Source organism: Garra rufa, chromosome 16, assembly GCF_049309525.1.
Source record: "Garra rufa chromosome 16, GarRuf1.0, whole genome shotgun sequence".
In the NCBI taxonomy this organism is placed as follows: Eukaryota; Metazoa; Chordata; class Actinopteri; order Cypriniformes; family Cyprinidae; genus Garra; species Garra rufa.
In genome coordinates, this window is record NC_133376.1 from 34,211,115 (window position 1) to 34,231,053 (window position 19,939).

Below are 19,939 nucleotides of genomic sequence, written 5' to 3' on the forward strand. Positions count from 1 at the left end.
AGAAGTTTCCATTCACATTTTTGGAGTCACCGAATATCTCTGATACTTCTGACGGCGGCAATTTTCAGGCCGTGAGTAGCTTCTGTCCTCAGATCAGACATGTCCTATAGGGATAAGCTGTCACACTGCTGGGTGCCTAATTGATGCCTCATGCTTTTGAGGAGCAATTATGGTGCCCAAATGTCAAGAGCTAATTTGTGGCTTTATAATGTGGACACATGGGCCAAGGAGAGGGCCAGATCCAGGCCCCTCTGGGAGAATCAGAATAGTTTGCTCAGCAGATGTTAGATGGTCTGCGTAAAAAAGTCTGGGGGTGGGGGAGAGCCTTCGGAAGATGTGAAATCTACTGCAGGGACGCTTGAAATGACATTTTGCTCATTATGATTTTTGGTTTTAACTTACATAATTTTCACACTCTGAACTAGGTCTATTGTTTATCCATTTGCAAAAGACATGTTTAGAAAGTGCCCGTTCTTAAATACATGATAGAAACAGACGTGTAAGAGGTGTTTAAAAGAGTCTTAAAATGCGTAACCACTAGTTGGATCGTGTGAGTTGCTCCTGATGTCTCCATAGTGATGCAAACAGCAGAACAACAATTTAGCTGCAGTTGACAGCTTGAAAGTCAAAAGTCAATATAAAAACATTACATCTTCATTGCCTACTTGAGGAGTGGTAAGACATACAGCGCAAAATGCGGCAAGGTGATGTGCCAAAAAGATGTGAAAGGATGTTATTAACTCTTCTACACCTACACAGAAGAATCCTCAGGAAACCTTGAATATTCAAGTTCAATCTGTTGATTCATTTCTTATTTCTTCAGATGTGTTTCATTAAAAGAGATTTGACTCTTTTATGATTCTTTGACAATTTAACACTGCTTTTTACTCATGAATACATCAAGGAGCGATAGTCATATGGTCAACTATTATGAAACTTTAATGTTTCTCATTTTGGAGTAATTTTGACATTCCCATTCATTTTTAATGTATTGAAAAGAGTTAGGGTTATGTTTGAAAAGACAAAGAGAAGTTTCAAAGTTCCATTGTGTGTTTGTGTACACACTGTAAAAAAAAGAAATGAAAAAAGATTTTTCAACTTAAAAGACAAAAAGTAAGTGTTAATGCTTTAAATTTTTAAGTTTACTCAACTCAAATATCTGTTTTCATGTAGTACAACTTAACATTTCGTGTTGACTAAATGTAACATTTTAAGGCAGCATGAACACTTACCTTTTTAAGTTTAATCAACTTTTTTTTTACAGGGCATGACTGGTTAAAAGTAGAATAATTAGAGGGATAGTTTACCCAAACATTAAAATTTTTAATGATTCCCCATGATTTATTCACCCTTAAGCCATCCTAGATGTATATGGCCTTCTTCTTTCAAATGAATACGATCAGAGTGATTTTTTAAAACAGTGCTGAAAAAATGTGTGGAAGCTAAATCATAGGAGGCCTTAGTAAGTAGGAAAGAGCGCAATATATTGACAAAGTAAAGTTAATAGGTGGTAAAGATACATACGAGCAGTATTCATTAAGATATTAGCCTAATATTTCACCTGACCGGAAATGATAAGAACAAACACGAATGTTGTCAAGATTCTTGCCCTGGAAATCCTGGTTCAGTTTGACCAAGCACAAATACCTTTTGTTTCTCAAGACAGTTTTTGCTCTCTTCTCCTTGATTTGTTATAACTTTTGGCAGTCTATAGTATTTCAAATGTGTTTCTCGGTCCGACCGATAAGTACAGCCCAAAACATGACAATAATTGACAATTTTCAGCAGCAACAATCAGCAAAATATGCAAGTTTTGTCCGATTCAGTGGCATTTTTAACATTCAGTGCCACTAATATGACAGATTGTTGATGTATTATCTAATAAACTGCACCCATTCATCATGAAAAAGTATTCCACACAGCTCTGGGGGTTAATAAAGGCCTCCTGAAGTGAATCAACGCATTTTTGTGAGAAAAATATCCATATTTAAAACTTTATAAATAAATGACATAGGTGTTACACTCTTAAAAAAATAACGGTGCTTCACAATGCCATAGAAGAACCTTTTTTGTCTAAATTGTTCCATAAAGAACCTTTAACAGCGATTATAAAAAGGTAAGAAAGAGATGGTTCTTTAAAGAACCTTTCACTGAATGGTTCTTTGTGGAAGCAAAAATGGTTCTTCTATGGCATCGCTGTGAAGAACTTTTTAAAGCACCTTTATTTTTAAAAGGGTACGTGAGAAAGTAGCGTATCATAAAAAGTCAGTGTTTCCGCAAGTTTTCTGTAAAGATTTTGTCATAGTAGCTATTAGGTCACTGCTTTAATAGAAGCAAGTTTGCATCACGAAATACTCCTTGGCACGATTTTTAAATGTTTTTGAAAGTCCAAGGCAGCAATATAGTAAAACAGTAATTTGTGGAACATTATTACATTGTAAATATCTGCTGTGATTCAACTTTGCCATCACAAAAATAAATTACATTTGAAAATGCATTCAAATAGTCAACAGTTGTTTCAAATTGTAATAATATTTCACATTTACTGTGTTTTTGATCGTTCAGCATTGTCCTTTGGCTATAAAGAGGTCATTTACTAGATAAACAGTTGCTGAGGATGTTGTCCGACGCCACCCTTGTGCAAACACAAATCTGCCCTGAGACTACAACTTAAAACACCAGGTGAGACTCTGCCACTTCCCCCAGCCTGTAAAGATATGAATTATGCACTATTGTAATCCACACGGACTACAAAGCTACCGAAGCTGTATTTCCACGGGTTCGCGTGAACTCCCGCCCCATTTTCGCAGCTGACAAACACAGGGCCTTGAAGATCAGAGACCCGGGACATGCTGACATGTGCTGTGGGAACACCTGCAATGTCTGATTGGGCCACAGCGACAGATCCCTCACTTACACACCTGTCTGTGGACCCATGCCACTCTCTCTCTCTCTCTCTCTCTCTCTCTCACACACACCTATCTGATAGGGTTTCTTTGAGAGCTCTTTGAGGCCACGTCTGAGGTGATGAAAATAAGGGTGCATCCATTAAGCGCAAGAGGCAGGGCTGAGAAAGGGCATGGATGAAGGATTTAAGTGTTGCTTGTAAAGTGCTTCAGACCACCTGCTAGAAGGACAGACAAAGGCATCTATTTCAACTCAGACAGACAGAAAAATATTGGTTCTTCATGTGCCAGGGAGTATTTCGTGACACGAACTCGAAACTCTCTTGTATTAAAGTGGTGCCCTAATAGCTACTATGACATTTGCACTAAACAAACAATTATGTGAAACTTGGGCAAACATTGAGTTTTTATTCGTTAAGCCACGCTTTACAAACTATATCCGATGATTGAAATCAGAGCACTTGTGGTTTAATTTTTACAATTGTTTATCTTTCAGTTCTGAATGGAGTAAAGCTCATATACTCACACTCATTCTCCACCCTCATATATCTGTTGTTAACAATCACGCTGGTTTTAAGATGGGGAAAATCCCACAATGTAACTCCGGTTGAGTGTTTCAGGTACACTCCCATCTTAAGTCAGAGCCTGGCTCACCTTCACAGAGATACTGAGATCACAGACTATATCTTCATGCTTCAACATAAAATGTCCTCTCATCCGTTTAGAAACTGTGTATAGATGTGCCTCTTTAGTCATTGTTGTGGAAATGTCTCATTGAGGCGTTAAACAACATTCGGGAAGGTTTAGCCCGCGGTGTTTAAATCTCATATCACCTTCCCTAAAGCTTCTTGCTTGGTTTCAAATGAAAATGCTGGTACTATCCGTCAAAGAAAACTCTAGTGGGGTTTATATATACAGTAGGAGGAATTAAAATCATATTTGAAAAGTGAATTTTTACTTTTTTGATCTCACTGTTCTCACGGACTGTTTCAGCAGGCATCATTACTAAGCATCAACTGAGATTACTCTAACTTTGGGTTTGACCCAAAAGAAAAGGTCAGTTTTTATTTCAGTCATTGTGTAGCTGTTACCTGAGAAGGTCTTGCAAAAGAACTTTGATGCTGATGAGTGCAGGACAACCCTGGGTCTCGGCTAAACAGCGTCTTAAAGAGATAGTTCAGCCAAAAATGAAAATGTATTCACCCTCAGTTCTTTCTTTCTTCTGGAGAACACTATAGAAGATATTTTTGAAGAATGTTAGTAACCAAACAGTTTTGGTCTGACATTGTAATATCTTCAAAATATCTTCTTTTGTATTCCACAGAAGAAAGAAGGTTTAGTAAATTACACCATTTTCGTTTTTGGATGAACTGTTCCTTTAAAAACAAGACACATTTGATTTGTTTTCCTTGTTTTCTTTTCTTTTTTATTAATTTATTTTCCTTTTTTTCGTTTCAGAATCTGCGGTTGTAATGTTGGATCATTTAGGTTTTTCAAGAATTAAGAAACTATATCAAACAAAACAAGCTTTTTAATGATAATACTTGATTTAATGGCCTGTAAAATGTACTGTGCGGCATGCCATTCTGGGAAATCGTGCTTGAAAACAAATCTATTAAAATCACAGAGTCTCATGGCATTCTTCATACATTTGCAATAGGAAATCACAATCGTTCTTACCCTCCGTAATATCATAGCAGTGATAATGAGTAACTTGTACAGCTTCCATCATATAAAAAGAACAGCTTTGCCACTATTTCAAAGCACCTTCTACAGTTTGGTCTAATAAAAAAAAATCTACTTTTAGATGTAAAAATATATATTTATATTTTCAAATAAATAAATACATACAATAAATACGTGTATCAAGAACTGTATAAATAACATTGTGTGAGATGGCATCTCCTGTTCTCTGCATCATCCCAGTTCTGTCATCTCTGAGCATCATGTACGCATTGTTCCTTCAAGTCCTTCTTAAGCCATATCGAATATTTCCAGAGCAAAGCAGCACCATGTTTAAAACCTTCAAAACCCTCGGTTTTGGCTTTCATGGACATGTTATGCTACCAGTCAGCAACACATAGGGAGTCTTTTGAGACTCGAGACTGTTGTCTTCACTGTCAGTACTGGCCAGTGCATTTCCAGAGCAAATCTTAGCTTTGGACCCTATTGGCATCTCCACCTCATGTAGAGAAGAAACTGGGCTCAGCTGTGTCCAAGCACTTCTTTGTAAAGTTCTGGAACTTTTTCAGGGTCCACAGGTCTTGGAAGAAAGTGAGTGAACTTTTGGTGTCTCCTAGATTTTGTCCCATCACGTGGCGTGCCGTCCTTGTTGAGAGCCACGAAATAACGTGCTCCTCTCTCCCCATGTTTGTAAAGATTTGAAGAATACGTGTTGTACCAGTTCTCCTCAAACTGCTCACGGAAGACACATTCTGCTGTGAGTTTCTCCTGAGAAAACAAAAAACATACTATAATTAATACAGCGAGAGATTGGCAGAATTATAAAACATATATGCCATCTACTGGGCTTGGTTAAGAACAGCAATCATGCAGGATCATTCTTAGTGGTAAAAAAAATATCAAAATCGGGGTAAAAGTTTACTTACAGAGCCGTAAAGTTCTCCCTTGTCGTTCATCCCAAGATAGAGACCACTGTCCACTCCTCGGATACTTATTAATCCAACTGCAAGGCTTATGAATTCCAAAATGCCTGGAGAAGAATAAATCAATTGTTCAGATGTTCTTTGAAGTCGAAACCCTGGTCACATATTGTGAGAAAGTGCAATGCATTTTCCATCTGTATATTGCCTAGACTAATATACAGTTTAATAAGATTAAAAATAAAACTTTTAGAAAATGACAGCTTTTTTCCTTCACTTTTGAGAAATTAAAAATACTACATTTTATCTTGTTCATATCAAGGTCTCTAAAAGTAACCAGAACAACTTTATAAGAATTATAAAAACGGGAAACCCCACATTTTTAAAAGCGTGAGTACATATTGTGATTAAACAAATCCAGAATGCTAAAAACAAAGTGTAAAATTACCAAAACGACTGTGGTCCTTTCTCGTGCCCTGCACGCTGCCATCCGGGAGTATTTCAAGGTGAAATCCAGTCCTGCAGTACAACTGTCTTCTCCGCAGGATCCCTTTCAAGTGCGTTAGATCTGCGGAGGTGCTCCGTGACAGTCTCTCTGCTGGAACTAAATGATCATTTAACAGCCCGAGGTTTTCTCCTAGAGGTGGTAGGAAGAACTGTGATCCGACCTGTCCGAAACCCTCCAGGCTCTGTAAAAACGTCCCGATCTCTCCCATAGCTGCCATCGCAAACCTCCAATCCGCTCAGGGAAACTTGATCTAAATGTATACGGTGAAGCAATCGTCCAAAGCTATACGTTACGCCGAATAATATCCATGCGAGCACGTCACTTGTAGTGGATCCATGCTGAGCGCATATGAAATATCACTTGACTCCTGTAGATTGGGTACACAGACATATCCAGTGGACAAGAAACTTGGTCACTGCAAAGAACTGACTTCGGGCAAGTCCTTTAATTTCTGCTCTCATGCCTCATCCACATGGTGGCCGGTGGTGCTTTCTGACATGAGTAAATGTGGAGCAGGTATGAGGCAGCAGGTATGTGTTGTTGTGGGAAGTGCTTTGCGCAGTGAGTGGCTGCTGTGCGCGCGGGGCAGGTGCAGAGATCGGGCTTCTGTGGGCGGGACATCGGTTTGGTCCAGCCTTGAGTTTTTGCGCACAATCTCAGTTGTGTGTGTTTAAGTTTATGTCTGTGTGGGTCAAGTTTTGCATACATTGTGGGCTGAATATGTATCTATCTCACAGGCAGAGTACAACTTAAAATGAATTGTGTTCTATCTATCTATCTATCTATCTATCTATCTATCTATCTATCTATCTATCTATCTATCTATCTATCTATCTATCTATCTATCTATCCATCCATCCATCCATCCATCCATCCATCCATCCATCCATCCATCCATCCATCCATCCATCCATCCATCCATCTATCTATCTATCTATCTATCTATCTATCTATCTATCTATCTATCTATCTATCTATCTATCTATCTATCTATCTATCTATCTATCTATCTATCATCCGTCATTCTATCTATCTATCTATCTATCTATCTATCTATCTATCTATCTATCTATCTATCTATCTATCTATCTATCTATCTATCTATCTATCTATCTATCTATCTATCTACCTGTGTATCATCCATCATTCTATCTATCTAATAATTCCTATAAAGTATATTATAATGTGTTACTACAAAATGATATACTACTAATTTCATTTTAAATTCCTATACAATATTTTGTAACAATGATTTCACTGTTATTTAATTATAGTGTTGTTATTAGGCTAAAAATAAGTACTTCTGAACCCACAAATATTAGATAGTAGTAGACAACATTTAATACATTCACAATTTGTGTTTTATTATGTTGTATAAGACTTTTTCCTGAAATTCTTTTTAAGAGTTGTTTTTATAGTTGTTCACCCACATGTTTTCACATTTGTTTACTAATTTAGTTACTGCTTTAATTAAAATGTTTTCTATTTGTTTACCATTTTTAATACAAGAAAATTGGTAGTGGTAATGGCATAATTATTTTTAACAGGTGATTTTGCCCTTGAGAATAATTTGTAATTGTATTTATTGTTTTTATTTGCAGCAGATAAATATATATTTGTATATAAATATTATATAAAATATGGAAAAAACTTACAGTCTAACCAAACATTATTTAGGCACCAGATATAATTTTAGATTTACTAAAATTACTAGTTTGTACACCACAAACTGAACAAAATTAAAACACTGTTTGGTAATTGGCCAACGTATTGATAGTTTGTATAAATATTGTCATATTGTAACAGTCAGAATTTTTGGTTGATTGTAATCCATTACACACCTTTCTATCAAAGTTATGTGACATTATCAAGATGATTTTTGAGTTTGATTGATGAGTTTAACTCTGAGTTCTTGTCATATTTTATTACCATTTTATAAACTATAGCGAATAAACTGTGATAATGTGAGAAATGTTGAAGGTGTCTGAATAAATTTTGGTTTGACTGTAGTTAATTCAGTGCTACAGAACAATCAAACACTCCTGTAGTAACTTAGCTGAAACTGTTTACCAAGTCAAATTTGTAAAAGAAATCCACAAACCACAAAATGAAAGAACCAAACGTTCTCCAAACGTTAACATATAACATTTTGAAGTCTAAGGGCTTTAACTATGACTTTTAACTATGACCTGAAAGGAAAGGACGAATGACTACAAATACAGCTGCTAATGTGTTCATCCCACACCATGTGCTTTAGCGAGGTCGCATATTTCATCTCGCGATGAGTGCGCGCTCTCTGCCCGCGGTGACACAGTCATGATGGCCGCCGTGCGTCGGTTTCTGGCTCTTCGAAACAAGTTCACCAGCTCTACGAACGGTTTAAGCCTTTACTTTACCAGCAGACAGTCATGGAGGGAAAGAGCAGTTCTGAGGCGTGTAGGGACAGGACTGTGTATCACTGTCGGCGGATTCGCTGTTGTTTACTACCAGCAAAATTCGAGTCCGGATCGGGGACGCGCGGCTAGTCTTCGAGCATTGATTTCTCCGCTCCCAGCAGTGGCTGCAAAAGAGGAGGTATCTATGCTATATTTTTGAAATGTTTACGTTTGTGTATACTTTAAATATTTTTACAGCATCTCGGTTTTTACTACTCATAAAGACGGTGGAGTTCGTGTGACATCAAAACAGTCGCTCTCCACTAGAGAGGTGCTGAATTCAATGTCTCGATTTATCAGTCAGGTGATACACTGTGATGCTATAAAACTACATAAAAGAGAAATAATGGCGCACATATTATAGGTACTATACATACTGGACATTTTATAGATATTCTGCATGCGTAGAATTGACTTAAGCTCTGAATGGGTCATTTTACTAGGCATGCAAATTCAGTCAACAACAACCTTTTCTCCTGTCAAAATCACTTTCCATCTGTCTTTCAGTCAGATTTACTAGTATACATTAGTACATGAGTACTTTGGTAGTGTTTTCTAAGCGACGATGTTGTTTCATATAATACTATTAGGCCTATTAAAGTAACTTTTAGACAAAAATAACCAATACTATGGGAAAAACAAAACATTATATCTGTTAAATAATGAGATTAATCACAATTTATTACATCATTTATTACTTATTCTAATTTATAGGTTTAACAAAGCAGAAGAATCCTTCGGATTGTGTTTAAGTGTCTCTGGTTGTTGTGAACAGCATTTATCAGACTAATCAGATTGATCATTAAACCACAGAGGATTGAATCAGTCTTGTCCGACTCTCTCCGCACTGTTCCCTTTTGTTTTTGTGCTCTTATCTGCTTGGGCTGGACGTAACCTTGACTTGTGGATTGAGATGCAGGAATCCAGGCTTGAGGTAACAGGACACGGCAGCTTGGCAGTCGGGTCGACGTTTGATGGGGGTAATAAGTAGCAGGGCACACATTCCCTGGGTGTTTGCACAGTGCCCAGTGGGCCTGGCTGTCGGCCACTGTAGAGTGAGAAGAACACTGTCCTCTTAATATTTCTTCTTGTGGATGTTTGTGTGCATGTATGTACAGGAATGATATTGAAAAGCCAGAGGCCATCCACTGAAAGGTGGAAAAAGATGGCCAGCACTTTCTTTAATATCACACTGTTCTTGTGATGAATTTCTATGTCCTGTAAGTGAGATGTGTATTTGTTTGATTATAGGCCAGTGCATCTGCTGAAGATGAAGAGGTTTCGATGTCAGCCCATGAGCACAGGTTCAGGCTCTTCAGTTCGCTGGAGTATGATGGACAGCTTTACATGACTCCTCTCGACTTTATCGAGTCTGTCACTATGAGCGAACCAAAGAGTGAGTTACACAAACAGTTCATCTTCATTCTTAGAAGAATATATGAACTCATCATATGAATGTGCAAATATAGCTCTCAGATTCCTAGTGTCAGAATTTTGACTAATGTTCTGGCAAAGTTGTGAACAAATGTTCTTCCAGTAATGTTAAATAGAATGTCTTTTTAAATATTTTAGAATGTTTCGGAATGTTTGGAGAACATTCAAAAGTAACATTCCAATAATGTTTGCAAAATGACGAAATGGAATGTTTTTAAACTTTAAAAAAACTGGATGTTTTGAACATTCTGAGAAAATTCATAAATAATGTTTTCATAACTTAATAATACAATTTATTAGAACACATTTTTGTTAGCTGGGTATAAGGTCGTCCTCTTAGTAAATCTTAGTTAAAAAGATTAATTCACACAAAAATAAAAATTATACACTACCAGTCAAAAGTTTTTGAACAGTAGGATTTTTAATGTTTTTTTAAAGAAGTCTCTTCTGCTCACCAAGCCTGCTTTGATTCAAAGTACGGTAAAAGCAGCAAACTTTTGAAATATTTTTACTGTTTAACATAACTGTTTTCTGTTTGAATATATTTTAAAATTTAATTTATTACTGTGATTTCAATGGTGAATTTTTTGTGTCTTTACTCCAAAACATTTATTATTATTATATTAAAAATAGCTGCATATAATTTTTTCAGGTTTCTTTGATGAATGGAAAGTTCAGAAAAACAGCATTTGTCTGAAATAGAAATCTTTTGTAACTTTTTTATTTTTTAGCATTTTTTTCTATAATTTCTTCCCCAAAGAATCCTGAAAAAATGTACTCAACTGTTTTAAATATTAATAATAATACTTAAAATGTTTCTTGAACAGCCAATCAGCATATTAGTATGATTTCTGAAGGATCATGTGACACTGAAGACTACAGTAATGATGCTGAAAATATAGCTTTGATCCCAGGAATAAATTACATATTCAAATAGAAAACAGTTATTTAATATAGTAAAGATATTTTAAAAATGTACTTTGGATCAAAAAATGCAGGCCTGGTGAGCAGAAGAGACTTCTTTAAAAAACAATGAAAATCTGTTAAAAAACTTTAGACTGGTAGTGTATCATCATTTGCTCACCACCATGTTGTCTCAAACCCGTAAAACCTGATTTCTCTGTTGAAACAAAAGAGAAAATTTGATGAAAGTGCTGGTTGCTGTGTTCAGGGGAGCATGTAAGCTTCAAAAGGAATTCAAAAGCACCATAAAAGAAAAGTAACGGTGACTGTGAATCACAAATAATTTACAGTAGTGTTTTTGTGAAACAGATCAGCTGATTCATGAAAATAAAAAAAATCAAACTAATGCATGAATAGTGTATTCTTCAATAGCATTTCTTTTTTATTTAGCCATTTGTGAATTTTAAACAGCATGACATGTGCAGTAAATAATAGCAACATTTTCATTTTTGGGTAAACTATTATTTGCCTCAGTGAGGAATAACCCTTTTATCTTAAAAGGCAAGTAACCCTGCAGGCATAAAAATCTACAAATGTAGCCGCAACACCTGCATAAAGATAGTCATCTCTCTCTGCCAGCATCACAAATCTGACCTATTTCTGTAACCAAAATCTGAAACTGGCTAGACAGACAACTTTTAAACACGTGTGTCAGGTATACTGTGGATCTCAGCTCAACCGAATTCATTAAGTTCATATCTCACATGAAGTGGAAAGGCACTGAGATCGGTCCAGATGGTAGAGTTGATATGCTCTATAAATTTATTTTCAGGACCCAGCTAAACTTGTAGGGGCATTGAGTTTCAACCAGTCATGTTTGCTGCTATCTGAAACTTGGACTTCCTGGAATGTGCAGACGAGAATAAAATGTGAACTGCAATATGGCAGGCAAACATTGCATCACCATCTTTTAATGGCATATGCATGACGGAACGAATAGTGGTATTTATGGTTTTATGCTGTGGCTGTTAAACACACTTTGACTGCATTATATAAACAGAAGCTACAGTTCAGATTTGAACTGTGTAGTTGTTTTTTGTTTACCATGTTAAATATTTGGATTTTTATTGTATTAAAAACAAAAATGAAGTATGAAATGTTATATCTTTTATTTAATAAGAATAATTCTATCTATAGTCAAAAGTTTACATACACCTTGCAGGTTCTCTAAAATGTTAATTATTTTACCAAAATAAGAGGGATCATACAAAATGCATGTTATTTTTTATTTAGTACTGACCCGAATAAGATATTTCACATAAAAGATGTTTACATATAGTCCACAAAAAAAAATTATAGTTGAATTTATAAAAATGACCCCATTCAAAAGTTTACATACAATTGATTCTTAATACTGTGTTGTTACCTGAATGATCCACAGCTGTTTTTATGTTTAGTAATAGTTGTTCATGAGTCCCTTGTTTGTCCTGAACAGTTAAACTGCCCACTGTTCTTCAGAAAATCCTTCAGGTCCCACAAAATTCTTTGGTTTTTCAGCATTTTTGTGTATTAAGAGCATTAAGAGCCAGGGGTGTAAACTTTTGAACAGAATGAAGATGTGTACATTTTTCTTATTTTGTCTCAATATCATATTTTTTTTCTAATTTAGTACTGCCCTTTAGACACTACGGAAGATACTTGCATGTTTCCCAGAAGACAAAATAAGTTAAATTTATCCTGATTTTAAAATTCAAAAAGTTTCCACCCCTTGGCTGTTAATGCACACAAAAAATACTATTTATACTCTGCAAAGATGAAAAAGAATAAACAAAACTGTTACTTCACTGTAACAGTATCTTTTCAACCTGAATGAATGACATAATCTATAATATATACAATGTTTATATTAATAGCCTAAATAAGATTTTGTCATTAATATAGAATTATGGTACATAAAGCCTTTTCTTGGTCTGCTTTCATTTAGATGTAGTTTGTTGTAACCATAACTAATTCTTATGTCTGTCTTTTTTTCTTAGAAAAGAGGTTTTGGAAATCCCTCTCAAAACAGGTTTGTTTTTTTATTTTACACTTAAAATTGATCTACCTCTTAGTTTAGAAAATCTGAATGATTCGAATATATATGTGCTTTTTTAAAGGATCTAGACAAGATTCTGTCAGATACGCCACCAGTTTGGAAAGGATCGTCTTGTTTGTTCCGAAACCTGCGAGAAAGAGGTGAGACCTAATAATCGTATGTAAATCAGTTTGTATTGTATAATGCAGTGTCATTTGCTTAGTAATTTGATCATTGTTTACTAAGGAAATGTCTCCAGGCTACTTGACTTTGAGACGATCTGCTTTTAAACTGCCACGTGTGTGGCTATCATACTAAACACAGAGTTAATATACTGCACTAAAGTGCAAATTATGAATGATGTGCTTGAAATGGACACATCTCTAATTAACAAATATTGATGTAGGCACAATTAGAATAGTTTTTAGTGTGCAGATGCTTAGGCCACCCACATTTGCAGTGTTATGAAACAGTCCGGGTCTTGAAACTTGGCCTCATACAGCTGGAGAGTGCACAGGCTGTAAATACTCTTATCTCGCAATCATTCTAGCATTACTGTGACTTTGCTCTGGGATAATCACTGATAGGAAGGTGACAAAAAAACACCCTGTGCATAACATGGGGCATGTCGTTTTGAATAGAAAATAATCACACGCTCAGCCGAGGGGTGCGTCGTGCTCACACAGTCGCACTAATCCATAAATTACCAAGCTTTATATTACCTCGAGGTCTTACTTTATAGACATGCTTTGAGAAAAACAGTGTTTGCTTATCATACTTGACATATCAGTAACAATACACAAATTAAAAGGCAATTTATGGTATTGCAAGAATTCTAAAAATGCCCACAATATTTAAAAAATTATATATATATATATGCAGAATCTGCTAAATGTTAATTATTTTAGCAAAATAAGAGGGATCATAAATGCATGTTATTTTTTATTTAGTACTGACCTGAAAAGATGTTTTTTTTTGTTTAGTGAGTTGTTCATGAGTACCTTGTTTGTCCTTGTTTGTCAAATTCTTTGGTTTTTAGGCACTTTTGGACATTTGACCCTTTCCAACAATGACTGTATGATTTTGAGATCCATCTTTTCACACTGAGGACAGCTAAAGGGGCTCATATGCAACTATTACAGAAGGTCCAATCACTCACTGATGCTTCAGACAGAAAACGATGCATTAAGAACCAGGGGTGAAAACTTTTGAACAGAATGAAGATGTGTATATTTTTCTTATTTTGCCTGAATATCCTATTTTTTTCATTTAGTACTGCCTTTCAGAAGCTACAAAAGATACTCACATGTTTCCCAGAAGACAAAATAACTTAATTTAGCCTGATCTTCAAATTCAACGAATTCAAATTCAAGTTTTCACCGGCTCTTGATGCTTCGTTTTTCCTTTTGAAGCATCAGTGAGCATTTGAACCTTCTGTAATAGGTGCATATGTATATGACTGCATCAGTATGTATTTTTTCAGGTCATTAAGATTTTTTTGTCCCAGCCAAAAAGGAGAATATTCATATAATTCTTAATTTAACACAGAATAGTTAAAAATTACGAGAGAAAAAAAATCAGCTTTTAACGAGGGGCTTTCCGAGATGCTAACAGTAACATTCCTTGTAGTGTTCTTTCTTACACTTAAAACACTGAAACACTCCACATAGTGCATGATATCTCTGTTCACCGTTGCTCTCCTTGAGTGCCAGCGCCTGGATTTGGGCTTTTAATCCGGCTGTTAAATGTTAAAGCTGCACTTAGGTTAAAAAAAAAAAGAAGATAGGCTTGATCTGTGAACAAAGCCTTACTTCAGAAAATGAAAAGAGCTGTTTGAACTTTGCAATGTTGAGACTTGTCCTAGTGGCAGCCCCGTATCACTCTGGACAGTGTGAATTCTAAGAATGGAGTTGGATTACATCTCCATCACTGACACTCTATATGAATTGTTTCTGCGGAATTCTTTGTGTTCTGACAACTGTTTGAGCTCTTGGGCTGGGTTTCTTTCTGCAAGACTGAAGGTGTGTGGCTCTAATGAAACCTGTCTGGGATCCTAAAAGACTAAATGCACAGGGAGTTTTAAATAGTATAGGTATACGTAGGGAAAATCAATCTGTTATTCACAAATAATCACATATATTCACTACCAGTCATAAGATTTTTAAAGACGTCTCTTCTCTCCAAGCCTGCATTTATTTGATCCAAAGTACAGCAAACAACACAGTACAAATTTGAAATATTTGTACTATTTAAAAGAACTGCTTTATATTTAATTATATTTTAAAATGTTTTTTATTCTTGTGATCAAAGCTGAATTTTAAATTTTAAAACAGTTCATATCTGAAATAGAAAGCTTTTACAGTATACCATTCAAAAGCTTGGAGTCAGTAAATATATATATTTTTGGGAAAGAAATTAATGCTTTCTTTTCTTTTTACCAAGGATGCTTTAAATTGATCAAAAGTGATGATAAAGACATTTATAATGTTACAAAAGATTTCTGTTTTAGATAAACGTTATTCTATTCATCAAAGAAACCTGAAAAAGTTCTGTTTAGCTGTTTTCAACATAATAATAATAATACTAATAAATGTTTTTTTGAGCAGCAAATCAGAATATTGGAATGATTTCTGAAGGTTCATATGACTGGAGTAATGATGCTAAGAATTCAGCTTTGAAATCATGGGAATAAAAAACAATTTAAAACCGCTATTTTAAATAGTACATATATATTGTAAAAATGTACAGTTTTGCTGTACTTTAGATCAAATAAATGCAGATTTGGAGACTTAAAAAACATTAAAAATATTACTGTTCAAAAACTTTTCACTGATAGTGTAAAATATTTAAAAATATAATTAAATATAAATATATTTTTGATCAAATTAAGTCAAATGTTATTGCAAAATAAAACTATTTTCTGTTTCAATATATTTTAAAATGTAATTTATTCCTGTGATGGCAAATCTGAATTTTCAGCATCATTACTCCAGTCTTCAGTGTCACATGATCCTTCAGAAATCATTCTAATATGCTGATCTAAATGAAATTATACATCAATTAATATTTTATTTTGATATAATGAAATATATTAAAATTAACCGTTTAAATTAACAGCCTTAATTATATACAAATTTAAAATAGTGGTGAATCAACCAACACGTACGTCAAGGATCCGAGTGGCCTAAAATGTGAAAACTTTTCTTCTCTATTCTGTTCTACCTTTCTTTATCCATTTCCTTAAACATTCCAAAGTCCCTTTTCCCACAGCACTCAAAGAAGCCCTCCTGAACTATCTGTGTCCAAGTCACTATCATCTCCTTCAAACAAAAGCTTGGGAATGCTTTCAGTGGCAGGAACAATTCTCCTCAAGTCTCTCCTAGACACAGACCTGACAGTTGCTCTTCCTTTCTTCTCCTCTCACACAACAAAGGCCTAACAGACCTCGAAAAGGAAAACAAACCCACATCAGGCATCTGCAATCAGTTACAGATCACTTGAGAATGTTTTACACCTAGGAAAATAAACAGAGAGGGAACTTGGAAGCCACTGGCCTGCTCTAATTTTGTTTGGGTTTGTGTCCCGCCTGGTTACTTTACGTTTTAACGTCTCTGTTTGTGCAAAGAGAACACCAAACAAGAACACCAAACGGGATCCTCTTAGATCTTATCAATGTAAAAGAAGAAAGGAGCTCTCGTTTAAAATGACATTTGATAGGAAGATTTATTTTGAAGGCAGGTTCTGGGATGTTGGAAAACAAGCTTTGTTTGAGCTCTCAAAAGGAAATGTTTATGTGCTGTTTTTCAGGTGTCATCGCCTACACAGAGTATCTGTTTCTGCTTTGCATTTTGACAAGTAAGTTCGTCTTAAGGTTTAATTCGCCACGCACGTTTAGCACAAACAACGGTCACAAAAAGATTATATGTCTTACATGTCTTTCTTTTGTCTTCTAGAGCCGCATGCAGGTTTTAAAATAGCCTTCAAAATGTTTGATGCAGATGGCAATGAAATGGTGGATAAGAGGGAATTCATGGTGGTACGGTTGGTTTTGTTGTTTAACATTAATCTGAGCGTCAGCAGGCTTAAAGATGAATTTACATTTTTTTCATTTAGCTGGAGGAGATATTCCGTAAGAAAAATGAGAAGAAAAAAGAGCGGAGAGGAGATACTGAGAGTTCCTCTCAATTGGTAAGAAATACATTTCTGTTTTTACAATCCTCAGTCGCATGAGCATGTTTATAATCTAAGGAAATAGTTCATCCGAAAATAACAATTCTGTCATGATTTCTTATGCTCAGAATTTGAGTAACACTAAAAGAGAAGTTTTGAAGAATGTTCACACTGCTCTCTTCCATTCAGTAAAATGAATGGTGCTTCATAAAAGCCCCTAAGTCTCAAGCATTACATTATAAGATTTTTTAAATCCATTTGATTACTTAACATGAGGCTTAACAAAAGACTTTGGTTTGCTAAGCTGGGGTTTAAAAGACACTTACTATTAAGTAATCAGAGATTTGACAGCACTGACAGATCAAATCAGAAAAAACTTGAGCTAAATTAATGAAGACAATATTGTGTATTATAGAGCTGCTTTATAGCTAATACACTACCAGTCAAAAGTTTTTGAACAGTAAGATTTTAATGTTTTTTTAAAGAACTCTCTTCTGCTCACCAAGCCTGCATTTATTAGATCCAAAGTACAGCAAAAACAGTAACATTTTAAAATATTTGTACTATTTAAAATAAGTTTTCTTTTTGAATATATTTAAAAATGTACTTTATTCCTGTGATTTCAAAACTGATTTTTTTAAACATCATTACTCCAGTCACAATCCTTCAGAAATCATTCTAATTTTCTGATTTGCTAATCAAAAACATGTATTATTATTATTATTATTATTATTATTATTATTATTATTATTATTATTATTATTTATTCAGGTTTCTTTGATGAATGGAAAGTTCAGAAGAACAGCATTTATCTGAAATAAAAATGGTTTATAACTTTATAAATGTCTTTATCATCACTTTTGATCAATTTAAAGCATTCTTGCTAAATAAAAGTAGTAATTTTTATAATTTCTTTAAACAGCAAATCAGTAGGATGATTTCTGAAGGACCATATGACACTAAGGACTGGAGTAATGATGCTGAAAATGTAGTTTTGATCACAGGAATAAATTACATTTTCAAATATAATCAAACAGAAAGCAGTTATTTAACATAGTAAACATATTTCACAATATTACTGCTTTTGCTGTATTTTGGATCAAATAAATGCAGGCTTGGTGAGCAGAGTTGTCACATTAAAAATCTTACTGTTCAAAAACTTTTGACTGGTAGTGTCTGTCATATTTGATGAAGCATCACTGATTCTTTTCTGTTTAATCTGTAAAGCTGCCTTAAAACAATCTCTATTGCATAAAGCACTATAAAAATAAAGGTAACTTGAAATTGAAGAACTTTGAACATCCATGGAACCTTTCAAATACAGAAAAGGTTCTTTATAGTGGAAAATGTTTTTCAAAATGGTTATTTTAAGAACGGTTCACTAAAAAGTTCTTTGGGGAACCAAAAATGGCATCCCTTTGGAGCCTTTATTTTTGAGAGTGTACATTATCTTTTAAATTTATCTATGAATGAGAAATATAATAACATTTTTGGATAAAATATTCCTTAATTTGAAATGACTGGAATAGAAATCCAGCTCCTATTTTATACCAGGTGGCCTAAACTACTATGTACTAACATCAAAAAAATAAGTGCAGTGTATGTAATGTATTTAATTGCAAAACACTTTTGCTGTTATTGAGGAGGAATACGGGTAAGGTTAGTACAGTTCTGGTGGTATGAGTAGATTTAAGTGTGGGTCAAGGTGTAAGAGATGGGTCAACAGTGTATCTATAAATGTAATTGCAGGTGTAATTGGATGCAGTTTTTTTTTTTAAATATAAGTGTAATGTAAGGCCACCTAATATAAAGTGGGATTGAAATCCATGAATAGTGATTATATTGTTGCATGTTCTCAATCGCATTTAAACATGAGAGATTATGTAGTGCATGATTCATTCATAATGTTCATTTGAACAAATTTGCATGGTGAAAATAGGAATGCATTTCTGCGGAGTACGAGACTACAATGAGTCTCTTATCTCTCATGCTGGGGAAATGCTGATTATTATAGATTGTGTTTTGAAAAACACATTGTCTTTCACCATTCCTTAGTGAGATATGACAGATGCTGAATGGTGATTTGATTTGATTTCTTTCCTGTTCTGCACGCCATCATAATCTGAGAGCGTGGAACTGTACGGACGTCAGGGATCTGTCAGCAGCACTGTATGTATCTGTGTACTAAAGAATCCTTATGAGAATGACTTTGACGTGTGTTTTTAGCATGCCGGTTAATGTGGTCGGTGCTCGATTGAACTTGTAAAGTCATGATCGACAGCAACCATGCACGCCCGTCGTAACCGCTATTGTTTATGCAGCTTCACCATGATTAGTGCTCAATAAACCAGAAGGGTTACATCCACATTTAGTGGCTTCATTCAGACAGTCAGTGAGCAATATTATTTTACATAGTGAAGTGTTTGGATAGGGCGTAACAGAGTGACCCTCACGCATGGCTCACCTCCAGAGAAGAGGGACAATGCAGCTCTAATGGGGCTCAGTCTGAAATGCAGCTCCATTGTCTAAAAGAGCAGAAAAATCATCCAGAGACTGAAACAGATGATTTATGTTGCTTGTCTACTGTCAGGAGCTTTCTGCCAAGGAATGGTCTCACAGAATCAAGTTAAAAGGCCCTCACCTGAAGAATGGCAACTCTCCCTGGACCCCCATGTTTTATTTTTACAGTTGCTTGAAGAGTGGTATTTGGGTTTAGGTTACTTCTTGCGACGGCTTGACCATGAAGAGTTTTGTGTCACTTAGAGTTGCCGCTGAGGAATGAGACAGTCTCAGCACCAAACAAGAGAAATGAGAAGCTCTTTCAGCTCTGTTCAGTCAGTGTTTTTCCGTGTAAACCACAATATACTTGTGCTGACTTTAAAAATGTAATAATACTGAACGGAATC

General features: G+C 35.1%; 2 protein-coding genes across 4 annotated transcripts in view; one reads left to right on the forward strand and one right to left on the reverse strand.

The window, feature by feature from the left end:
* Nucleotides 1-4,471: 4,471 nt before the first annotated feature.
* On the reverse strand, nucleotides 4,472-6,523 carry fgf20b (fibroblast growth factor 20b). The gene is made up of 3 exons (XM_073820952.1): nucleotides 5,958-6,523; nucleotides 5,516-5,619; nucleotides 4,472-5,357 (listed from the first exon to the last, which is right to left on the reverse strand). The coding sequence occupies exons 1-3, from the start codon at nucleotides 6,232-6,234 to the stop codon at nucleotides 5,112-5,114; spliced, it is 627 nt and encodes a 208-aa protein (XP_073677053.1). The 5' UTR covers nucleotides 6,235-6,523; the 3' UTR covers nucleotides 4,472-5,111.
* Nucleotides 6,524-8,327: 1,804 nt separating this feature from the next.
* micu3b (mitochondrial calcium uptake family, member 3b) overlaps nucleotides 8,328-19,939 on the forward strand; it is a 31,313-nt gene continuing 19,701 nt past the window's right edge. For 2 of the 3 annotated variants that reach the window (XM_073820399.1, XM_073820400.1), the window contains exons 1-8: nucleotides 8,328-8,591; nucleotides 9,704-9,848; nucleotides 12,826-12,857; nucleotides 12,946-13,024; nucleotides 16,671-16,718; nucleotides 16,817-16,899; nucleotides 16,977-17,051; nucleotides 19,161-19,202. In XM_073820399.1, coding sequence (XP_073676500.1) covers nucleotides 8,334-8,591; nucleotides 9,704-9,848; nucleotides 12,826-12,857; nucleotides 12,946-13,024; nucleotides 16,671-16,718; nucleotides 16,817-16,899; nucleotides 16,977-17,051; nucleotides 19,161-19,202 — 762 coding nt within the window. In that variant the 5' untranslated portion in view covers nucleotides 8,328-8,333. The remainder of the gene's footprint in view (nucleotides 8,592-9,703; nucleotides 9,849-12,825; nucleotides 12,858-12,945; nucleotides 13,025-16,670; nucleotides 16,719-16,816; nucleotides 16,900-16,976; nucleotides 17,052-19,160; nucleotides 19,203-19,939) is intronic. The other variant, XM_073820401.1, reaches the window with a different exon arrangement.

Bases quoted from the DNA above. Each gene is read 5' to 3' on its own strand.
- fgf20b (XM_073820952.1), bottom strand. From the start codon at position 6,234: ATGGCAGCTATGGGAGAGATCGGGACGTTTTTACAGAGCCTGGAGGGT. The intron at 5,620-5,957 runs GTAATTTTACAC...ATTCTTCTCCAG, and splicing joins AAAGGACCACAGTCGTTTTG to GCATTTTGGAATTCATAAGC. The intron at 5,358-5,515 runs GTAAGTAAACTT...TTGTTTTCTCAG, and splicing joins AGGGAGAACTTTACGGCTCT to GAGAAACTCACAGCAGAATG.